This window comes from Zeus faber (assembly GCF_960531495.2).
Source record: "Zeus faber genome assembly, chromosome: 21".
Lineage (NCBI taxonomy): Eukaryota > Metazoa > Chordata > Actinopteri > Zeiformes > Zeidae > Zeus > Zeus faber.
This window is the reverse complement of record NC_137208.1, coordinates 7,915,791-7,938,665: the sequence shown is the minus strand read 5'-3', so window position 1 is coordinate 7,938,665 and position 22,875 is coordinate 7,915,791. Positions and strand designations below refer to the sequence as shown.

Genomic DNA, 22,875 nt, shown 5'->3' with positions numbered 1-22,875 from the left:
GTTGAAGTATTTCGATAAATAGTCACATTGAAACACTGGTACTACAACTTTGTGATGATGACGAAAGTACAGTTTTGTTTCGGTATTAACTTGAAGTATGTTGAAAAACGCGTTACATTTTGACTTCCGCCAAAACCGGAAGCTATTGTGAGCCGGCTGTCATGGCGGAAAAACAGAGGGTTTCAGGACTGCCACTGTTGTTTTTGTTGAGTGCCGTCGTTTCTCTGCATTTGTTTATTTGTCCGTTCACCAAAGTCGAGGAAAGCTTCAACCTGCAAGCCGTCCACGACATTCTTTACCACAGATTTGACTTTGAAAGGGTGAGCGAGATGTGTATTGTTATCGTTATGTGTATTGTTATCCGTCACAGGCGGGTGCAGGTGTAGCTTGCTGTTCAAACAACGTCGCCCATTTTCTCTCCCTCTCCCTCTCTCTCTCTCAGTACGACCACCATGAGTTCCCCGGTGTGGTGCCGCGGACCTTCCTCGGACCCCTGTTCCTATCCGCACTCTGCTCTCCCGCCGTGTGCCTGTCTGCCCTCCTGGATTTACCCAAGTTCTACACACAGATAATGGGTATCTCGCGTGTTCACACTATGCGGTAATACCGCGACGCCCTGTTCGATGCGAGGTTGTTTGATAACGCACAGGATGGGCTGCAGGGATGAGGGAGGACTTTTTGGGAGGGAATGCGAACGTGTAAATGGTCTTTGGTGATTGTTTGTCCGTGCGTCAAAGGTTCACTCATCCCCGCCGCTCCTTTGCCGGAGTGAATCCCCTGGACTCCCCTCATTTAAAAAAATTAAATTAAATTTAAAAAAAAAAAGGGTTTTGTCGACGACGAACAAGTCGTTCCCCCGCGTTGCACAGCGATTTATAACGGGTACTTTGTCCGCCTGCTGCAGTTCGAGGATGCCTGGGAGCGTGCGTGGTCGCTGCACTCTGGCACATGCAGAGGGAGGTGAGGCGGCAGTTTGGCTCCATGGTCGCGGCTCTCTTCTGTCTGATGTGCGCCTCCCAGTTTCACCTGATGTTCTACAGCACGAGGACCCTCCCCAATGTTTTTGCATTGCCAATCGGTAAAATGCCAAGTCCACAGTGATTTACGTTATCGTCTGACTGTAATTGTTTTTAGCTTATTGTTGTCATTTTGTAAAACTGTTTAGATTCTAGAGTCATGTTTCCATTCAAATTTAAATGTCTACCCAAATGACCCACGATAATGTGGCCTTAAGGTTGACGTTATGTTAAGATTATGTTTGTCATCATTAAAATACACTTTATAATTTTATAAAAAAAAAAAAACTCCCTTTCCAGTTCTGTTGGCGTGCACATCGTGGATGGCTCAGAAGCACTCCTCATTCATCGGCCTCTCTGCTTTGGCCATCATTGTGTTCCGAGCGGAGCTTTGCATCTTCCTGGGTCTCATGCTGCTGGTGTCGCTGCTGAGAGGGAAGCTGGGTCTCATGCAGGTGTTTTACTATGCTGTGCCAGCTGGAGCCTTGTCACTGGGTGAGATCCTAATTAACTTGTATGGACACACATACTAAGCTCATATATCTCGATGAACCACATGATGTCATGCATAAATATTATTTGCATCATTCAAACATCTAAATGGATTTAAATGAAGGAATGAACAGTGTTTTAAGCTTTTTGTTTATGCTCTGTGTCCTGTTAAAACATTCGTGTCATCTGCACAATTATGCCATGTCTGCTATTTGTTCTGCCTTTGTCTCCCTCGCAGCTCTGACTGTTTCTGTCGATTCATTCTTCTGGAAGAAGCTGCTGTGGCCTGAAGGCCAGGTTCTGTGGTACAACACCATCCTCAACAAAAGCTCCAGTTGGGGAATATCCTTTCACCTACAAGAGTGTTCCCAGGTTATGTCCACTGTCAATATGGTTTCAGTTGTTATATTGACGTGTACTGTGACGTACAGTTGGTTTGATGCTGTGACAAATGTACTTATTGTAAGTTGCTTTGGACAAAAGCGTCTGATCAATGACGTAATGTATACAATAATGTAGAATCAAGTATTTGTATAACCTCTCCGAACAACCTCTGCTTCAGGGCTGTTGTGGTCGGCATTCTATTAATTAAAGGGGGATTATTGAGTTGGTGGATATACAGTATGTCCTTTATATTTCAATGTCTGTTAAGCAGGTAGGTAAGTTTACCCTGGATTTTCCTGAGAAAGAGGTAGTCACACATTTCCCTGCGTATACACTGCACCTTGACTCTTTTCCCCCCAGTAAACCTCCCCCTTCCTGTGGTATTTTTACTCTGCGCTGCCCCGTGCCCTTGGCTGCACCCTGTTCTGCGTCCCGCTGGGCCTGCTGGACAGGCGGCTCCGTCTCCTGCTGCTGCCGACCCTGGGCTTCATCCTCCTCTACTCGCTGCTTCCACACAAGGAGCTCCGCTTCATCATCTACACATTCCCGGTTCTCAACCTGGTGGCTGCTCGTGGTTGTTCTTTTATGTAAGAAAGTGTATGTTTTGAAATGTATACAGTGCAGGAATTTAATTTGAAGAACTTATGACATAAAAACTACACCGGACACACACTAATTTAGCTTTTTCCATGACGTTCCCCCTGACCGCTTTCTTGATAATATCATACATTTGGAAAGTTCTCGCCATATGTCAAGAATCTTAAACAAAAAATGATCTCCTGGCAATAATGGCTCAATGTTGGTAGATAATATAATCAGTGGCATAATCAAAAAGACAACTATGCTCCTTTGTAAAAACGTTTTCATTAATGACTCTTTTCTCCTTTTAGCCTGAGCAACTACCACAAGTCCTGGATGTACAAAGTGGCTTCTCTGCTTGTGGTCGGTCAGCTTTTGGCCAACGCAGCCTATTCTAGTGTTTCACTTTATGTGTCTCACCACAACTACCCAGGAGGCAAAGGAATACAGGAATTACACAGGCTGGTGCCGGCCACAGAAGGTCTGTTTCACTTTCAGCTCCCTTCATTTGGAGCCGTTTTTTCCCCCCTTTTCACGGACTCGCCGTGTTTACTGAAGCGGAGTGGTTTGAGTTGAGGTGAAGGGTTACTCGTTACAACTACTATTTTCAATTTTATGGCATTACAAAGTAAAGTAATTTAAATAAATGTCTAAACTCTAAATTAATTACAATTCATCACAGGAACATTTTTAAAAATCAAAGCATTTCTATGTTTATTAACAGTGCAGTTATGACTGTTGTGTACAACGAATGACTCATGCTGAGGGCAACACTTCCCGTCATGGAGACAAAAATGTGATCAGATTATCATAGCAGGCCAAATGAACATTGTTCATTCGGGGATCATGTTTTGCCTTCAATGAGGATATGTTTAAGAACTATTTATGTACACACATTATCAGTTTTTGGTGATTTATTGAGACAAAATATTATTGTTTTTCCTCAAAACATGTAGCTTATGTCAACTCAAAAAGAGTGTTCTCCCAAACATGCAGTGGGGGAAAAATAGTAACTGAATTAATGACTGACTTTACAAGTATTTTGCTGAAGTATTTATCTACTCATAATTTTCCTCATCATTCCTCAATCTCTGCGGGAGCAGTTATCTTAAGTATTTCCAGTTCTCCTTCTCTCTCTCTGTGTGTGTGTGTGTGTGTGTGTGTGTGTGTGTGTGTGTGTGTGTGTGTGTGTGTGTGTGTGTGTGTGTGTGTGTGTGTGTGTGTGTGTGTGTGTGTGTGTGTGTGTGTGTGTGAACACGTTTTCTTTTATGTATGGATAACATGTTGAATCTTTTTTTTTTTTTTTTTTTTAATTTTTTATCCTTTGTCTTGTGGTATATCAGACCCCACGCTTCACACCTCGCTCTTATCTTCACAGCTGTCTTTGTTCATATCGATACCTACTCTGCTGAGACAGGAGTGTCTCGCTTTTTGGAGGAAAACAGAAACTGGAGGTTAGTCAGTCAGGTCCCTTGAGTTTTAACTCATCCATGTACGTTTCCGTGTGACCCAAATCGCTGAAGTCCTTCACTCATTTGTAATATTCTAACAGATATGACAAGCGAGAAGACTTGAGACCCGCAAGCCCAGAAATGAAAATGTATTCCCACCTTCTGATGGAGGCCAACACCACGGGGATAGGACTACTCCAAGGAACTCACCAGCCTTTGGCCTTCGTTGAAGGTTACAACAACATAGCCGTGAACATATTTCACTTTCCTCCACTGATCGTGAGGCTACAGCAGAAAACTGTCCTGATGGAAAGGAAGAATTAACCAAACCTAAAAGGGCGGAAACAAGCTTGCAACCCTGAACTGGATGAAGCTGAAAACGGTCATCAAGTACTGATTTAGTGTTTGGAAAAGGTATAGGTTACTTTTATGATGAAAAATATGATAATTGAACTGCTGTGTTATACCTATTTTTAGAGGTCAGTGAGTTTTCTTATTGTAGATTTAGAGACTCCCAAGTTTGCCTGTGACAATACGGGGAATGTGTCCTAAATGAGTCAAGATCAGATCATTGTACAGGAAATTTTCTGCAAGGGGGAAGTGGAAGTCCCAATGCGCCAAAACCATGCTTGAACCATGGTTGAACCTGTTTTACTGGTTAATTTTCAGCACCAAAGGTGAATGACCTTGCATTTTTTAAATGGAATTGACCTATTTTGATTATAGTGAAGAACTGTTTTCCGATATACTCATCCATATAACCGAGAATAATTCTAACTGTATGGATGTTAATAGATGTGTTTTGTTCCATACCAATGCTCATTGTATTGGGTTATTTTCACACCAGACAAATGAACTCAAACTGCGCGGAAGTGTTTTTTGTTTTTGCTAATTAGTGAAATTATAAGCAACCCATGCTTTCTGAATAAAATCCACAGTATTTATAACTTATAAAACACAGAGTCTTACATAAGGGAAAACCTTTATTTACAAATGACCACAAACATTGCATGGTTCTGGTCTCAAAACATTTTTCAAATTAGCTTCAGACATTATTTATATAAAAATTACATAACGCAACCATGAACAAAAATATTTAACCCATAATTTAATCCCCTGGAGGAAAAAAAAAAAAAAAACTTTGTAAAAATTGTGCTGAAGAGACAAACAGTATATACCAAACAAAATGCTTATTCTGAAAATACAGACTATTTTACATCATCTCATTAAAAACATTTTAGCAAGTAAAAAAAGATCTATTTCTAAATGACAGTACCATAAGCCACAAATTCACGATTAGAAGAATTAAAATAAACATTTCAGTCACAGCATTTCATTTGGGTCATGTTTTCATTCAGAAACAATACAACCTTGAATCAACAATGATCATGAAAGAAGTCCTGACTTGATTTGCACAACTTAAGTTATTTACAGCACTTTGACCTGAAGTAGTTTTGGATAAGGCACAAGGAGAGAGCACACACACACACACACACACACACACACACACACACACACACACACACACACACACACACACACACACACACACACACACACACACACACCCAATATACAGCAAAGAAATATCAACAACCCCTACAGCTAAGAAACCCTCCCTCCCTGATACACTTTTGACTGGTAATTTTGTCATATCAGCTCCAAAGTGTTTATCAGTAGTAGACACTGAATTAAATATTCTAGCCTTTGCATTGAGAACAAACCCCATCAGTGTGTATATCTTTTACAGCTTCCCTCACAGAAAACACCCATTTCACAGCTATGTGACTTGGTCCTTGATATACCTTTTTTGTAAATTACTGCCCAATAATCATTAGTACTGAAAATAAATCAAGGGGAGGTTGACCTTAAGAAACAACAGACCCTCCATGTTTTCCAGCAAGGGCCGAGGTTGATTCAGAGCACAGTTTATGCTTGCCGTGCTGAACAGAGTCTCTGCCGGGACGATGCTGGGAGGACAGCCCACGTAACGGGCGGCTACTTTGGCAAGTTCTGGCCAAAGGAACTTTTTCAGGTTCCAATAGTCGAGGGGGTCACAGCTTTGATCGAGTATGTCTTCCTCGAGGTACTCCAGCACCGCCAGCTCGGAGGATTTGGGCTTCTCCCCCTGTTTAATCTTGTATCTGATGTCCTCCATCAGGGACCACAAGTTATCTTTGTTTGAGTGGGGGCTGTTGGATGAGGCGGGGGCCTCGCCGCAGCCGTTGGGCAGCAGGGGCGTAATCGCAACTGAGGTAGAAAAGGACATATCCAGTTCCGTGATGAGGCTCTGCTTACACTGCTCGGCCTCCTCCTCCGTGAACAGCGACGTCTTGTACCTCGGGTCCAGCATGGTGGCCCAAGTGTACCGCGGGTCGTGCAGGGTGGCGGACATTCTGCTCACGATGGCCTCCTTCAGAGACTTCAGCATGTTGTCGATGCCCACCGTCTCGTCAAACAGCAGGTCTATCTTCCTGTTGAGGATGTGGATGAGTGGTATAACTTGTCCCAGAGTGGCGGTGCGGTTGCTCATCTCCCTGCAGGCCACCTCGAAGGGTTTCAGTGCGTTGCAGACGGACAGCATCACTTCCCACTGATCACAGCTGATCATTTCCCTGAAACCGCACTCGATGGACATCTCGTCGATGGCTTTCTTCTGCTCCACCAGCCGCTCCAGCATGAAGAAGGACGTCCTCCACTTGGAGGGCACGTCCTGGACCAGCTGGTTCTCGGGCAGCTCGTGGGCCCTCTGGAGCTCCGACAGCTTCTCCTTGGCCTTTGCGGAGCGCTGCACGCGTTCGCAGATCTTCCGGGCAATGCTCAGGAGGTTTTGAACCATTCTCTGGCTCTTTATGGCTTCGCTTACAATGAGGTCTATGGTGTGTCCGAAACACTGCACCGCGGCGTGGTCCGTGTCCTCCAGGGCGTTCTTGATGACGTTGTTGTCAGTGATGGTGAAGCCCACCTTGAGTCCGGACGTGGTGATCCAAGACTCCCAGAGATACTCGAGCTGCTTCTGGATGGTGAGTGTATCGTGGTCACAGTCTATTTGGGAGACGCTGAGCAGAGCAGAGCAGTGAAAGTCCTGGCCCTGAGGTCTGACAACTGACTCATACGTCGCCCAGTGGGCAGTGAGGGTTAGGTATTCCTTTGTCTGACTACTCACCCATATACTAGTTGTAAAGTGGACGACCCCACTTTCGGCTTCCTTGAGGTGCGTGAGGACAACCTCCTTCACCCTTTCATACATGTCCGGTATGGCAGTGCTGGTGAAATAAGACGAGGACGGTAGGGAATACTGAGGCTGTAGGTACTCCAGTAGTCGGTTCAGACCGGAATTCTCCACCATAGCGGATGGCTGAAGATCCAGTGCAAGCATCTCTGCAACGAGTTTGGTGATTCTTTTGGCAACCGGTTGGTGTTCGTCAAACTTCTCGCCATTCTCTCCATAAACAGTGTTTTCCACGCGTTCTTGTTTGACATGAATTTCAGCAGACGGCACATCACCTGAGATAGCTTTGTTACTTTCGAGAACGTGTCCATGAAACCTTTGCATGTGCCTGAAGAGGCAGCTCGTGCCAAGGTTTGTAGTCTTTTTGCCTCGACTTATTGTGCGGCTACAGTGCAAACAGACCACCTTTGTCGGGTCAGCGGGGGAAATGGAAAAATGGTTCCACAGTTTTGATGTCTTTTTACTGAAAACAGGCAGGGCCTTTTTCTGACTGTCTGGATTTTCAGAAGCTTTGGTTGAAACTGTGTCTGCTGATGCCAGGGAGTACGGGTGGGGGGAGAGCTCCTTGTCATCGGCGTCTTTTGGGGTTTTGAGAAAGTCCGGGTGGCGCCTCATCAGATGTCTCATCAGGCAGCTCGTGCCAAAGTCGCCTCGTTTCCCCCGGCTGATGACACACGGGCAGTACCGACACAGGGCCTTGAGCTGGTCGACGGGCGAGACGATAAAGTGGTGCCACACCTCAGATTTCACCCGTTTCATTATTTTCTTGTTTTGCTGGAAAACCGAATGATCCTGGTTGAGGCTGAAGGCCCCAGACTGTGCGCACGGCGAGGAGGCCAACGGCATATCCTCCCCTTGGAGCTCCATCGAGAGATTGTGGGAGGACTCGTGCCCCGACAAATTCAGAACCTCGACCGGCTCCTCCTTCACGTGCATGATTTCCTCCAGGTTCTGGGGCAATTCATCGGACGTGGTTTCCGGAGAGGACATGGAGAGGGGGAACTCCTTTTTGATTTCCAGCGCATCCTGTAGCTGCGCGCGGGACAAACACGAGGGCGAGTTTGTATAGGGCGGAGGAATGTGATTACCCTGTCCGTTCTCTTCAATGACAACCTCTTTATGGGCCCTCCACATGTGCCGGATTAGGCAGCTCGTCCCCAAGTCTTTGCCGTTCTTACCGCGGCTGAATTCGTTCATGCAATGGATGCAAACGGCTTTGGAGCTGTCGACGGGCGAAAGGTAGAAGTGTTTCCACACGGCGGATCTTCGACGGGAGCTGGAGGTTTTCGGGGTTCCGGGGAAGCGCTCGGTCCCTCCGTCGGATGCTTCTTCACCGTTGTTCTCAATGGAATATGATGATTGGAGCATGCCACCAGCAGTCTCTGTATTGGGACACAGTTCGAGTTTTGGTTCTACTTTGCATAACACTTCTTTGGATGAAGGGTCTGAGTTTTCAGCTGACGAGGTGGACGGTGAATTGTTCATTGAGGCAGGATTAACAACACTGCTTGTCGTGTCTCCATTTTTTGGCAAGTTTGGGGAGGGAGGTATTGTAGCTGGAGCAGGGGAGGAAGTCATATTACTTGAGGTGTTTCCTCCGTCTTGTAAAAGCACAGTGGGGTGAGCCCTTCGCACGTGTCTCATTAAACAGCTCGTACTGAGGTCTTTCTCATTCTTACCGCGACTGAACTCTTTCATGCAGTACAAACAGACTGCTTTGGTGCTATCTCGCGGAGATATGCAGAAATGATTCCAGGCGGGGGATTTTTTCCGAGGGTTCGCATTGCTTCGAATAGACGACAAAAGGCTCTGGGTGACCGCGTCCATGGCAACATCGTAAAGGGTGCTTGTGTAGCCGCTAAATAAATTTGTATAGTCATCACTGTCTTTTGTGAAAAAGGGGCCAATGGAGCTATCCAATGATAATCTTTCATCTTCTTGGATTTCCTTCTCCATTCCATTCGCATCCCGGTCGTCATCTTTGTTATGCATAGATGCTTTGTTGCCATTAGCACACTCTTCGTTTTCTGTTGTTGCCGCAGTATCAGTGTTTGGGCTTTCGCCCGAAAGAGCCAGCGAGGCTGGATCAGTCTCTTTATCGGACTCCAACTGTTTTTCAACCTGAGGAGATAGATCTGCTTCTGACACACCACAAAAAGGGGGACTGTCTTTAGCCAGTGTTGTAGAGGAACCAGCAGTAGACTTTTCATCTGCTATGTCGTGTGGAGCTATGCTGTACGACTTGAACACATAATGATCCTGGCCCTCAATTTTCAGACAGGTCCCCTTTGCCTCCTTTTTCTTATGTTCTATAGAGCCGTTGGGGTCAATGACCATATCTTCACTCATCTGAAACACCTCGTCCTCCTCATCCATCGCAGCAGACCAATAGTTTTTATAGGGTAATCAGGGTTTTGTTGTCAGATGAGACCTGTGATGCGTTCAGGAGTAGTCATGGATGTTGCGGATCTCAAGCTTTGGATGCTGCGTACATGTGGATGTCCAGACTGCAGGAATCCTGCCTGCCCTTCACCTCCATCTATGATGCCCACAGTTTCACCTCTCCTCGGGCACCTACAGAAAGAGCAAAAAAAATAATAATCAGCGTTTGAGCGTCTGCCAATCAAAATCAAGGGGCTTTGTATTTCCATCTGCTGGCTGTGGCAAACACTCAGACAGAAATAACTTGCATTTCATCTGAATCTAATACAAACCGTATTAATTGCCTCTCCTCTGATTTAAATTACAGATCTTAAACGGGCCTATGACAGGCAAATAAGAGGCAAATGGATAACATAGGCTACATTATTTAACAATTTATGGAAACAGAAAAAAAGTGAAAGTGAAAAACAATCGAATGACTCATGAGAAGTCGTTTGAATTAACAGAAAACGGCCGAATGTGAGAGCAGGAAATGAGACAGAATTGATTTCTTATCAATTTGTTATATGCAGCTTGTGTGTGAGTCACTGCCCTGTTCACCTTTTCCAACTGTCAAAAAGCACAGAAAGTCTCACCAATTGACATGGTTTCGGTAGATGTGAAATATGGGCGTGCTGACTGACCACAGACATTTTAACCATTAGGTTGGATTTAAAAAGTCGCAGTGTGTGGAATAAATGAAACGGACTTGGCACAAATGGAACAGAATATTCACAAGCATGTTTTAATTTGTGTATTAATCCCATAAAATTATGAATCGTGGTTTTGGCGTTACCTAACAATGAGACGTTTTTTTTATCTACATAGGGAGCGGGTGCGCTTCACGGAGGCCGCCATGTTTCTTCTACAGTAGCCCAAAATGGACAACCCAAACACTGGCTCTAGAGATGGCCTTTCGCGGCCCCATCTCTTCCACCGAAGACGCCACATTGCACGACATGGAATGGGGCATTCAGTCGTTTGCGCTCTGCCGCCTCACCACTAGATGCCACTAAATTCGTCGCACTGCACCCATAAATAAATGTAATGATGTTAAATTAGCATTAGCGGACATGTATAAATATAAATTGACTGTTTTAGTTAGTGTTAACCCTCCATGTATCCAGCAGACCTCAGCTACGGTGCATCAACACCATCTCTGTGCAATGCAGAAAGCCCCGGTAAAGGATCGACAAAGCCATTCAGCCAATCAGAAGCCAAGGACCGGACCGTCTAGTCATTCCGTGCACAGACGATAACCCCAATTGCCAACCTACCACCCACCAGGGCCTGTCCGGGACATTTATTCTTCCCTGTGTTGGCGTTGTATTTCAAACCTATTCAGGCATTACATGCCTGATCCTAAAAATGCTCATTTTAGGCATATAAGTCCTTATACTTTGTTTATACTAATTACAATCTCCCTCCCGTCCACAAGACAAGCTGCAGCATGTTGCCCAGGGCTGCTGACCAGGCCACCGGCTCTTCACCGACCTCCATAAACAAACCCCATGACATGAGCACAAACGGGAAAGGTCAGGAACAACGACCACCGACTGGTCAAACAACTCACGCGAAGAACGAGTCTATTCTAACAAGTTTTTCCATTTTCAAAAGGCTTTACTCAAAACAAATATCGACATTTATTGAAATATAATCTTAGTCTCATTGTCTATTATTTATATGAATCTCTTTGTCATCTACTATTATAGGTTTCTATTTACAACCACGCCGGATCAAATTTGCATTTCCCTGGAATAAGGAGTAATCGAAAATCTAAAAGCACAATCTAAAAAGAGATTCTGGATTCATTTATCACTTGACAATTTGAATAACTAAACCAGGAGGTGCAGGTTTTACATTTGTCTTTTCAAGGACTTTTCAAGCACTTGAGCACAAAAGGGGCTACCCCCCCCCCCCTCCTATTCCAGTACTTAAATTTCTGATGCCAAAATTCAAACACTTCAAGCACCTCAAGGACCTGGGAAGAACCCGGACACTGGGTATAGATATAAAAGTGAATATAGTACAACGGTGACAATACATGATGAATATTATGTATACACGGCTAATAACTGGTAGCTGAGTCCATTTCATTACTGTGGGTTGTCAATATTTAACAATCTATAATATTGCACATTGATCTATGACCTCATAGTGGGGATATAGTGATAATGATGTGAAATTCCACTATTTTAAACAGCGCCGTGTCCTCTATAAGCAGTGGACTGGGATCCGTTTCCGACGTGAGCTCAGCCTGCTTTTCCGGGTTGAGAGCTCGTCCAGTCTGTTAAGATGAAAAAAAACAACAAAACCTTGTTTGTTTTGAAACCGCTGCGTTATTTCTATTCAGCGCGCTTACAGGGGGCAACCACCGTGCTCGGGCAGCGAATTCGAGGGGGGGGGGGGGGGGGAACCATCAAGCCCCCTTTTAGCGTACGAGCACGTCAAACCTGCCCACATCGTCAGTAAACACTGGGTGGCTAGTGGGGGAGCTAACTAGCTAACGGACAGTTGGTTGGCATCGAGCTAGGCTAGGCCCCCCCCGCACACGCACACGCACACACACATGTACACACACACACGTACACACACACACACACACGCGTACACACACACACACGCGCACGCACGGGACACAGCAGCTAACCTGGCTAACCAGAACCAGCCGGATCCACGCACCCGACCCACGCTAGACCCGGACCCGACCTCACCGCGACGTCCCCCCCGCCGCCGCCACCACCACCACCACCACCCCCGGGGGGGCAAGTTTCCACGCACATCCACGCCTCCCGGACCGTACCGTACCGTGGCCCCGCTGCGGCGCGATCGCCCGGTTGCGGCTCCCAAACGGTTAAACGTGACTCGGCTGGGGCTGACCCGGAGAGGGGGCTCGCTGCGCGGCTTTGTCTCCCTCGCTGGCTGCCGGGGCTCCTCTCACGTCGGACGGAAGGAACGCGCGCTGGTGACGTCACAGGGAGCAGGGGCCGCAACATGGCGAGGGCGGCTCGTATAATAAAAATAATAATAATAATGACGATAATAATCATAATGATAACGACAAACACGCGGCAGGAGGGCTTTGTTTATACATTTATTTGTAAATATGCACACACACACACACACACACACACACAGAGGTAAATAAATAAACAAACAAACAAAAAAACAAACAAACAAATAAATAATTAAATATAAAAAAACGGGCTAGAAATATATAGTTATTTAAAAAAATATATATAGATATACATATTAATAAATAACACACATCAGAAAACACACATTTGGGCGAGAGGGGATTATGAAAAAATACATAAATAAATAAATAAACAGAAAACACGCATTTTTATTTAATTTCACCTGCTGAATGCTGCTGCAACCGCGGTTCGTTATATGAGCCTATCGCAAATTACACATTGTCTTTGGAACTTTATAGTTCGTTATTATATTTGTACTCTTGTGTGTATGTCAAGGTTTGCCGCATGTCGCCGATTATTAATGTTTATTCCCGTATGATTTTATTATTATTGCTTGTTGTTTGGGAGCGTGCTTGCGGAAGGAAGGGACGTGTGTTAGTGACGTCACCGGCAGCAGGGGCTGAAATTTGGCGAAAGTTGGGAGGGGCTATAAAAAAAAAAGAAAACACACGCGCACACACACAACTGGAAACATGTCTTTTTTTATTTAATTGAATATCCAAACCTGTCCTGAACCGCAAATCTATCTATCTATCTATCTATCTATCTATCTATCTATCTATCTATCTATCTATCTATCTATCTATCTATCTATCTATCTAACGAACGAGCCAGTGTAGTGACATCGTTTTATTATAATTTCGTTTCATGACACTCTACGTCATCCGAACAGACGGTCATATTTTCGGGGTGCGCGCCCGTCGGCAGCAGCGATCGAAGCCATTGTTACGGTTCGACCTTTTGTTCTGACCTAAATGGGGACGGCGTGGCACGGACGCATTGATAGCGCGTGTGACAGATGGCCGTTGTGTGCGTGTGTGCGTGTGTGTGTGTGTGTGTGTGTGCGTGCGTGTGTCTCGAGGTCTCCCCCAGCAACTTAACTGCTGCTGCGGCTGCTGCCGCGTTCAGGTCGCGTGGGAATCGAGGGGTTTCAACTTGGGTGTCCTCACCCGTCCGTGTGGGGCCCCAGCCCGGGACCCGGAGACCTTTGTTGTCATTGGCGTAGCCGGCGTAACAACTGGAATGAATGTTTCGGTATCTCATGTGCATATTTACTTCTCTCCCGCACATCATTTCCTATCCTTTACCCCCCTTTTTTTACCCTGTTAATTTGGCCTGTTTGTTTCATATGTATTGTCTTTATCTATATTGTGTTATAGTCCGCAAATATGTTTGCAGTGGTATACTTCCCAAAGTCCCAGTGTTTACATTGTGCGAGCTATTGGACACCTGACGTTCCCCCAAGGGCATGAATAAAGTATCTATCTATCTATCTATCTATCTATCTATCTATCTATCTATCTATCTATCTATCTATCTATCTGTCTGTCTGTCTGTCTGTTTATCTATCTATCTATCTATCTATCTACCTATTTATCTATCTATCTATGTCTACTTGGTCTAATAAGATAAGATAGTACTTTATAAATGCAGGGGTGGGGTGGGGTCAGCAGCCCAATTGGGAACAAATAATACACTGAATTAACAAATGTTCACGTACATGTACAAAAAAATAAGTAACGCATGGCTCAGGAAATATACAGTGCAAATCAATTAATTAATTATCGATCAATGAATTTTTCGTTTTTGATTATTCTTTGATGATACTCTATGTTTTTTCGTTTTTTTTCTCGATAAAAATTAAAAAAATATATGAAAAAACAGCTGAAGCTCACAGTTCTCGCCTCTCCCACGCGACTCGAACGCCGCAACACGCTCGGACGCCGCCTCCCCGCGCGTCGTCACGCGCGCGTGCTCGGGCTCGCGCCCGTCGCCGTCTCGTGCGCCGCTGTGTTTTCGGGGGGTGCGCGCGGAGAGGAAGAGTCTCGCGCTGCTTCGCTCGGCTCGGTGACCGGGAAGCGACGGGCCGCCCCCACCGCCTCCTCCGCCACCTCCACCTCCACCTCCTCCACCTCCTCCTCCGCCACCTCCACCTCCACCTCCACCTCCACCTCCTCCACCTCCTCCACCTCCTCCTCCACCGCCTCGACCGCCCCCCGCCCCCCCCGCGCGGCCCGTGAATGAGCCACAAAGCCTGGGGCCCCCCTCCGGAAAAACAACACCGCCCTCCCCGGCCCCCGCGGGAGCCGCCGTACGCTCCCTCCCCGCTTCTTCCCCTTCTTACCCCACCGCCCCCGCCCCGACAACCTCCGCCGAATCGCCGCGAGAGCCCGAGGACTCGCCCGTCGGATGAGAACACTGTGTACGGAACTCCAGCCGCGGAGGAGGCCGTTCCGCCATTGCTTTGAGAGGCTCCGACCAGCAAAACTGTCGGTGGGACCGAGGTACGGCGGCGGGGGCGAGGGCGGGCGTGAGCGGGGAGGTCGTTCGTGTGCGCGACCGTCTGAACGTGGATTATAACACTAATAACAACACGGGGCTCTTTTGTTTGGTTGGACGCCATTAGGGGGTGGCTAGCTCCCCGTGTTAGCTAGCGGCTGTTATTGTTAGCGGCTAGGCCACTTTGCTGCCTCTCTCCAATGGGGAAGGACAACCGCACCAAAGCAGGCGGTTTGGGAACTCCACCTCCCGTTTAAATGCCTCCGTAGAGCGAAGCCCGGCCGATGCCAGGAGCCTGCGAGCTCACAACGGCGACCGTTATCAACACATACCGGGACTCTGTGTGTATAGTCTGTTGTGTTACCACAATTCACCAAGTAATTCACTCTCTCCACTCCTGTTGTTTTCCCCCAAAACACCATTCGCCGCCTAACCCGAGGAATATGTGTTATAAAGGCACATTTGTGGGTTCACATGGGTTGCTGACCATGCCCCCGGTTGACGGGAGCACCCGATGCCTGGAAGAACTGAACTAGGAAGTTGGGAGCGATGCCCGGTTCGCTGCTATGATCACATAGCAGTCACTGGTTGACATTGTCTGTTGTGGGCGCTGCTGGGCTGCAATGCATGTGGAGTGGGCAGCGTTATGACCGTTGTACGACGACGTGTTGTGTTGTGTACGATATAATATCCTGGTTAACTCCATCCGGCGGTTTATATGGGAGAGGATAAGTTCTATAGGCAAATGAGCAAATCGATGGTTGAGGAGAAATGATGCTGTTTGTCCAAACAATTCTTGTTTGGGTAAATGCAATTTCCTCGTCTTTATCGCGACTTGCACAAGTGTTGGGGTATTTCGCGTCATGCTGTTTAAATCTGTTCTTTTCTGTTTTCTTGAATTCTCCCCTGGTGTGTTTTGGTGACAAACATTGTTGTCAAATCCTCTGGTACAACAAACTTAGTGATAACGTTTGGCAATGGCCGGTGTTTACCTTAGAAACAGAGTGCAGGCTGTGCATATGGGCCCTACTAAGTTTTGTATTTATTCTAACACCAGTTATTTGTTGTTTTTTTGACTTATGAGACATGCATACTTTAATAATCCCAGAAAAACACAAAATACTCCAAGTTAATTGCAGATTTTGTTTACCCCCCTCCACACACACACACACACACACACACACACACACAATCCATCGCTCTAATAATAGATGGAGCCCGCTCAATTCAATCTGATATTTGTTTATTTTCATACACATGGTAATTCCAAACCTTTTGTGTTTCACTTTTTTACGGTAGCAACACGGATCTTCAAGATGAGGAAGAAAGCTCGGTACCACCGAGACCCGGTGCCCCAGAGGCCACCGTCTCCCATCAAACCGTCCCCCAACAAGCAGATACTCACCTACGCCCAGGCACAGCGCATGGTGGAGATGGAGATCGATGGGCGTGTTCACCGGCTCAGCATATACGACACACTCGGTGTAATCTCTGACGACGACCCCATGGCGCAGGAGATGACGGAGTGCACCAGCAATAAGGAGAATGCTGAGAAACCTCAGCAACAGGTACTCCTGAGGTCGATCAGACTAAAAAACAACCAGGAGAAGAAAAATGCTGCACTGGGTATTGCCGCTCACGGGGAAGGAGGTGGGCAGCATGGCAATGCAGGCCCAAAGCTTCCGGAGCCCAAGTTTCGTACTGTGGAGTATAATTTGCCAGCTGTTCCCAAGAGGCCTGCTTCCTTTTACAAATTTGAGGAGAAGACAGAGGAAGAGCTGGACGAGGAGACGGAGTACGACATGGACGAGGAAGATTACGCTTGGCTGGACCTGGTCAACGAGAAACGACGGAGCGAAGGCGTCAGTCAGGTTTCCCACAACGTCTTTGAGTTCCTGGTGGATCGATTTGAGAAAGAGTCGCACCAGGAGAGCGTGGGGAGAGACGGCGAGCAGCAGGCCCCCATCGACGAAGACGCCGTCTGCTGCATCTGCATGGACGGCGAATGCCACAACAGTAATGCCATCCTGTTTTGCGACCTGTGTAACCTGGCGGTGCACCAGGAGTGCTATGGTGTGCCCTACATTCCCGAGGGCCAGTGGCTGTGCAGGCACTGCCTGGTGTCGCCTACGCAGCCCACAGACTGCATCCTTTGCCCCAACAAGGGCGGAGCTGTAAAAACGACTGATGACGGCCGCTGGGGTCACGTGGTGTGCGCTCTGTGGGTGCCGGAGGTGGGGTTCTCCAACACCACCTTCATCGAGCCCATCGACGGGGTCAGCCACATACCCCCGGCTCGCTGGAAGCTTACCTGCTACCTCTGCAAGGAGAAGGGCGTCGGGGCCTGCATCCAGTGCCACAAAGCCAACTGCTACACTGCCTTCCACGTCAGCTGTGCACAAAGAGCCGGCCTTTTCATGAAGATGGAGCCAATCAAAGAAGTGACGGGGACAGGAGAACCCACCTTCTCCGTAAAAAAGACTGCATACTGTGGAGCTCACACGCCAAACGGTTGCGTCAGAAAGCCTAATACCATCTATGATGATGCGAAACCAAAAAATGGACTATGTAAAAAATCTGACAAGGGGAGAAGAGTCAGCAGAGGGAAGTCAAAAGGAAAACAACAACAACAGCAGCAACAGAAGAAGAAGAAGGGTAAGAAGGCTGAGTTGGAACCTAAAGAAGAATTAGAAGAAGAAGAGGAAGACGCTGCAACGCCTGCCATTGTGCCTAATTTCCCCCAACACAGGTACATTCATCTTTTGGATTAAAGCTCCAGGTATCACCATGGAGTCATGGGGGATTTATTGGCAAATTAGCATTTAAGTTGCAATTCATCAGGTCTTCTTCTGTGATTGGTGCACTACAGGAAGTCCCAGGATTCCATTAGAAACTGCACTTTTTTTTCCATCCAGGTTTACCCTCGTCTTTGTTCTAAGACGGTCACTTGAGGTGGTGGGGATGTGTTTTCATCCGGCGTGGTTCTTTTTCTTTTAATGAATGTTCAACTGTATGATCGAGCACTTTCGCCGATTGGACACTCGCATGTGCCCAGTCATTGTAACCGACAATGTCGACAGAATATAGAAGAGCACATGCACATATATGTACATGGCAGCTCAATAAAGGTTAAGACATTCGATTTTTAAATAAAATAATAACAAAACAATTGTGCATTATGCCTCTTTAACTGACGCTCTTACTCAGTGACCGTCAGTCATCGAGGGGGTTTAGTGTTTTGCCTAAGGACACATTGACAGGACAATTGCTGTTGATGTATAAGCATTGAACCTTGCATTGATGGAACTGGTGATGTTCTGCTGTTTGTAATTACAAACAAGGATCCGTTATGCACGGTTCCGCGTCTCCGATCAGAGCCATCTTTTCTCCAAACAAAGCAAATGGAAACTCTAGGTGTATTTAATTTACTCCGTTTCCTGCTGCTGCGGAGCAGATCGCGGATCGCTGTTGAAAAGAATCCCGCCCGCGTTCTTACAGCCGTTGGGGAAATTCCCTGCAGCCCCGGGACGGCTCGGGAGCCGGTGGTTGGGAAGCCCTGCCGTAGAGGACATTCCGTCGGTGATGGTCGGGTGTATTTCCCACTTTCTTCGCCACGTCTGTGGAATGACTGGACATTATGGCCAAAGTCGCACTCTCCCTTGTCCACACATGAAACGCCGGAGGAGAGGGAAACGCTCCGGTGCTCTCATGCGTCTCCGCCGACGCTGGATGAACTTATATTGAACTTTATTGCTCATCACGTGTGAATTGATTCGCTAATGTTAGCCAAAACAATTATAATCAATTATTTATCGTTTTAAAATACGCAATCGAATGGCAATTCCAGCATTCAAATAGTTCATTTTTTTTTTTATATTCTGATTCTATTAGACTTTTTAATTTTGTTCCTGCAGTGCTGGTACAAGCCAATCACGCTAATGTGTGATTGGCTCGTTCTACAACATATTAAGAGTGGAGAATCAATGCAGCCTACGATCCAAATTCTGGTGAATTTGTCCACCACATGGAGTTCCTACATGATTTTGGTCAAATCTGCTCGTGCGCTTGAATGTACTGGGAAGTCAGATCTGTGGGGGGGGGGGTTATTATCATTTTCTCTGTGTTGTCAATGTGTTTCACAAGCCGGCCTCCCCCGTCTTCCTCCCCCCCCCCCAGGTTACAAACCATTTTGAATCAGGTGTCTGTCCAGAAGAAAAAGGCGTTTGTGGAGCTGGTCCTGAATTACTGGACGCTCAAGAGGCAATCCAGGAACGGGCTTCCCCTGATCCGACGCCTGCAGACAAGCCTGCAGTCGCAACGGAACACACAGCCGGTTAGTTGCTCAGTGTCAGGCTTCCACACAAGTCGGGTTCTCACCCTCCTGGTTTTCATATCTTCTCAGCACACTTTTGGATAACCTGGAACTTCGGTGTCAATTTCCACAAAAAATGCCTCAGAAAAACAGTGGTATTTTATTATTATTTTTTTTTTTCCACTATTTTAAAATATGATAATTCCCATTATAAATTGTAGAGGAGACAAATCGTAGAGGAACAGATACGTAGACACATACTTTATATATCTACTTCCTTTTCACTCTGCGTTGCGTTGTGGTTTTTTTCTCCCCCCCCCCCCGCCGCAGGGTCACCAGCGGCAGAGTGAGGAGGAGAGCCGGACTCTCAAAGAGCAGCTAAAGGAGTGGCATCGCCTGCGACACGACCTGGAACGCACCAGGCTGCTGCTGGAGCTCATCCGAAAGAGGGAGAAGCTCAAGAGGGAAGAGGTAGGAAAAGGAGGGCGGACGGAGGGGAAAGAAGAGAGAGAGACAGAGAGACAGAGAGAGAGAGAAAAAAAAAAAAAAAAAAAAGTCATTTCCCTTCCCGCTCCGTAACGGAACTGCGGTGTTGGATGAGCGAGGGAGCAGCGTTGGTTGGTGCTCGCCTGGGAGGATTAAAACGTTCTTAGATTGCCGACAATGCGGCTCGGTCGGCGTCTGCTCAGTGAGGCCGGAGAAGTGACGTTTTATTTCCTCAGCGCTGTTTTTGCAGTCAAAGCCCTTTCCGTTCGTGAAACGTACGCCCCCCCCCCCCTTTTGCGTTTCAGATCAAGCTGCAGCAAACTCTGCTGGAGATGCGGCTGACTCCCTTCAGTATTCTTCTCAGGGCTCTGCTGGACCAGCTCCAGGAGAAAGACCAGGCCAGGGTCTTCGCTCAACCGGTGGACGTCAGTGAGGTGAAGTCAAGAAATGGATCCTAGGATAAAAAGGCGAAAAGCGCCGCCTCCGGGGCGCACCGTCTTTCGATGCACTCCAATTCGCGTGGTGCGGTTGTCATCGCATCTTTTTAAATTGTTGGCGGCGCGCGCCGACGCGGACTTGGCACGGCGATACCGGGGATCCCTCTCTTTAATTTGTGCTCGCCGTGCGACAAACTGGATGAGCTCGTATTGAACTTGATTGCCCCTCAGATGTGCATTGATTTGCAAACGTTAGCCGCAACATTTATGATCAAGTATTAATATATATGTATTTTTTTTTTATGCATATATTTATATACAAAAATACACAATTGCATAGAAATTTCAGCATTCGGATAGTGAAATTTACATTTTTGTATTTTATTTTTATTTTATCATATTCAAATCTTTAACTTTGTTCCCGCAGCCCTGGAGGCGTGTTTGACGACGCGCGCGCGTAAATGTAACGCGAGACTGAGCAGGGTCCCCACCGCAGCTGAAGCCAACGCAGCCCGGCTAGCTCAGTCGGTAGAGCATGAGACTCTTAATCTCAGGGTCGTGGGTTCGAGCCCCACGTTGGGCGCGGCTTTTGATCCGCCCATCGAGGTCCTGTAGTGGCTCTCAAACTATGCATCTATTATGCTTCTGCTGTTAATTATTTATCCAGGCAAACCACAAGGCCTCCTTTATGCATCCTATAGAGTAATAAGATACATCAACTATTAACCAAGCTCTCTATGTCGTGCCGACAAATTTTGTTTTCAAATTTTTTTCTTAAATCTGTTCAGGAATAGTTGACCTATAAAGAATGACTGGGCTGTGTTATCAGTGTCCCTTTATCGTTGGATGTTCGTCAGTAGAACAGTCTTAACATATTGTGGACAGTATGGAAAAAAAAAATTGTGAGATACGTAGGATCTGATGTACAAACCAGTTTAGCCAAGCCCCTCCGCACACTCACGCGCTATTATTATAAGTAACAGATGTATCGTACGGGAATGTACAGCGGTATTGCTGTCAACAAAAATGCCCACGCTCGCTCTGCAAGCGCATTCCTTCTGGGAAGGGCGAAGAGGTAATTGGAGCCCGGCTCGCTCGGGCGGTAGAGCAAAAGACACCGAGGTCAAAGGTCGCCGGCTTGAGCGCCACGTCGGGCGCAGTGTTTTGCCGAGTGGATTTCACACCAGACTTGGCGGCCCGGAGCAACCCGAAGGTCACAATAAATCTGAATCATAATTGTGTGATACACTCGTGGTATGCTTTCAGTTTTAGTTGAGAACTACCTGTTGTAGAAAGGTGCAAAGGTCAAGGACATTTCTGGTTATGAATGGTTATGGCTAAAAAAATATATATATATATTCTGTGTAGAAATGAGCGACACGTTGGATTATTGGCTGTTGCTTGGTAAGTCATATGGACCAATTGTTATAATAGTTTCTTTTCTGCTGTTGCTGGTAGTAGATGGATAGTGCTGTTCATCTCTTTTGAAATAACAAATGTTCTCCCGCTCCCCGCCGCAGGTGCCGGATTATCTGGACCACATCAAGTGTCCCATGGACTTTTCTACCATGCGGAAGCGCGTCGACGCCCAGGGCTACACCGGCTTTGAGCAGTTCGAAGACGACTTCAACCTCATCGTCGCGAACTGCATGAAGTACAACTCAAAGGACACCTACTTCCACCGGGCCGCCATGCGCCTGCGCGACCAGGGCGGGGCGCTGCTCAGGAAGGCGCGGCGCGACGTGGACCGAATTGGCTTCGACATGGGCAGTGGCACGCATCTTCCGGAGGCTCCCAAAATCGAGTCGCCCCCGCCATTCTCTTGGGAAGACGGTAAGGGCCTTAAATAAATGCCTGAATAATTCACAAGTGGCATTTCGCAATACCATCCGCGCTGGGTGGATTCCACTATATGTCCCCGAATTTTTATCTGAAGCCGCATCTCTACTCGTCCCGTGATTGCCTGATTTTGTCTTTCCCAGTGGACCGCCTGCTAGTGTCGGCCAATCGGCAGCACATGCCCCTCGACAGGCAGCTGCACCAGCTGCTGGAGAAGTTCGACCTGACCTGCGCCATGAAGTCCAGCCCGTCTCGCAGTAAGCGCCTCAAGCTGCTCAAGAAGACCATCAACGACGTGCGCAGTGAGATAGGCCTGAAGAGGCTCCACCCCTCGCACCACCACCACCACCACCACCACCACCACCACCCCCACCACCCCCACCACCAACACCCGCTCGCCGCCGCCTCAAACTCGTCATTGTCGTCGTCGTCCTCGTCGTCGTCCTCGTCGTCGTCCTCTTCAGCGTCATTGCATTCTGACCCAGGAAAGGCTAATGAAGAGAGTGTACAAACTAACGGGACCTGCCCGGATGACGACGGTATGTATGGGGTTTTCGGTTTCTGGTCGGCAAAAAGGAGATTCTGAGTTGTTTTTTTATTTTATTTTATTTTTTTTTAAACAATAGTCTCCCGTTGTTCAGGATACTTGAGGTGGGTCAGATGTCAGACGCCCTACATCATACCTCACCCCAAAGTTCTCAACGTAGACCTGACACTAACTTTCAGAATTGTTTGCCAAGTTGGCAACC

At 47.1% G+C, this 22,875-nt stretch overlaps 3 protein-coding genes across 3 annotated transcripts in view; 2 read left to right on the top strand and 1 right to left on the bottom strand.

Annotated features, from left to right (window-relative positions):
* Positions 1-161: 161 nt before the first annotated feature.
* alg12 (ALG12 alpha-1,6-mannosyltransferase) lies at positions 162-5,389 on the top strand (the record flags this gene model as incomplete). Its single annotated transcript, XM_080022558.1, has 9 exons — positions 162-320; positions 443-575; positions 905-1,078; positions 1,317-1,511; positions 1,747-1,870; positions 2,258-2,479; positions 2,783-2,952; positions 3,850-3,925; positions 4,024-5,389. The coding sequence occupies 9 exons, from the start codon at positions 162-164 to the stop codon at positions 4,244-4,246; spliced, it is 1,476 nt and encodes a 491-aa protein (XP_079878684.1). The 3' UTR covers positions 4,247-5,389.
* Positions 5,390-5,756: 367 nt separating this feature from the next.
* zbed4 (zinc finger, BED-type containing 4) lies at positions 5,757-9,530 on the bottom strand (the record flags this gene model as incomplete). The annotated part of the gene is made up of 2 exons (XM_080022364.1): positions 5,757-8,611; positions 9,305-9,530. 2 exons carry the CDS (start codon positions 9,528-9,530, stop codon positions 5,757-5,759), a joined length of 3,081 nt encoding a protein of 1,026 aa, XP_079878490.1.
* Positions 9,531-14,997: 5,467 nt separating this feature from the next.
* The window catches only part of brd1a (bromodomain containing 1a), a 14,906-nt gene continuing 7,028 nt past the window's right edge, over positions 14,998-22,875 (top strand). Inside the window, exons 1-7 of the mRNA XM_080022435.1 lie at positions 14,998-15,057; positions 16,352-17,801; positions 19,229-19,385; positions 19,695-19,835; positions 20,156-20,284; positions 21,808-22,120; positions 22,270-22,665. Coding sequence (XP_079878561.1) covers positions 16,369-17,801; positions 19,229-19,385; positions 19,695-19,835; positions 20,156-20,284; positions 21,808-22,120; positions 22,270-22,665 — 2,569 coding nt within the window. The 5' untranslated portion in view covers positions 14,998-15,057; positions 16,352-16,368. The remainder of the gene's footprint in view (positions 15,058-16,351; positions 17,802-19,228; positions 19,386-19,694; positions 19,836-20,155; positions 20,285-21,807; positions 22,121-22,269; positions 22,666-22,875) is intronic.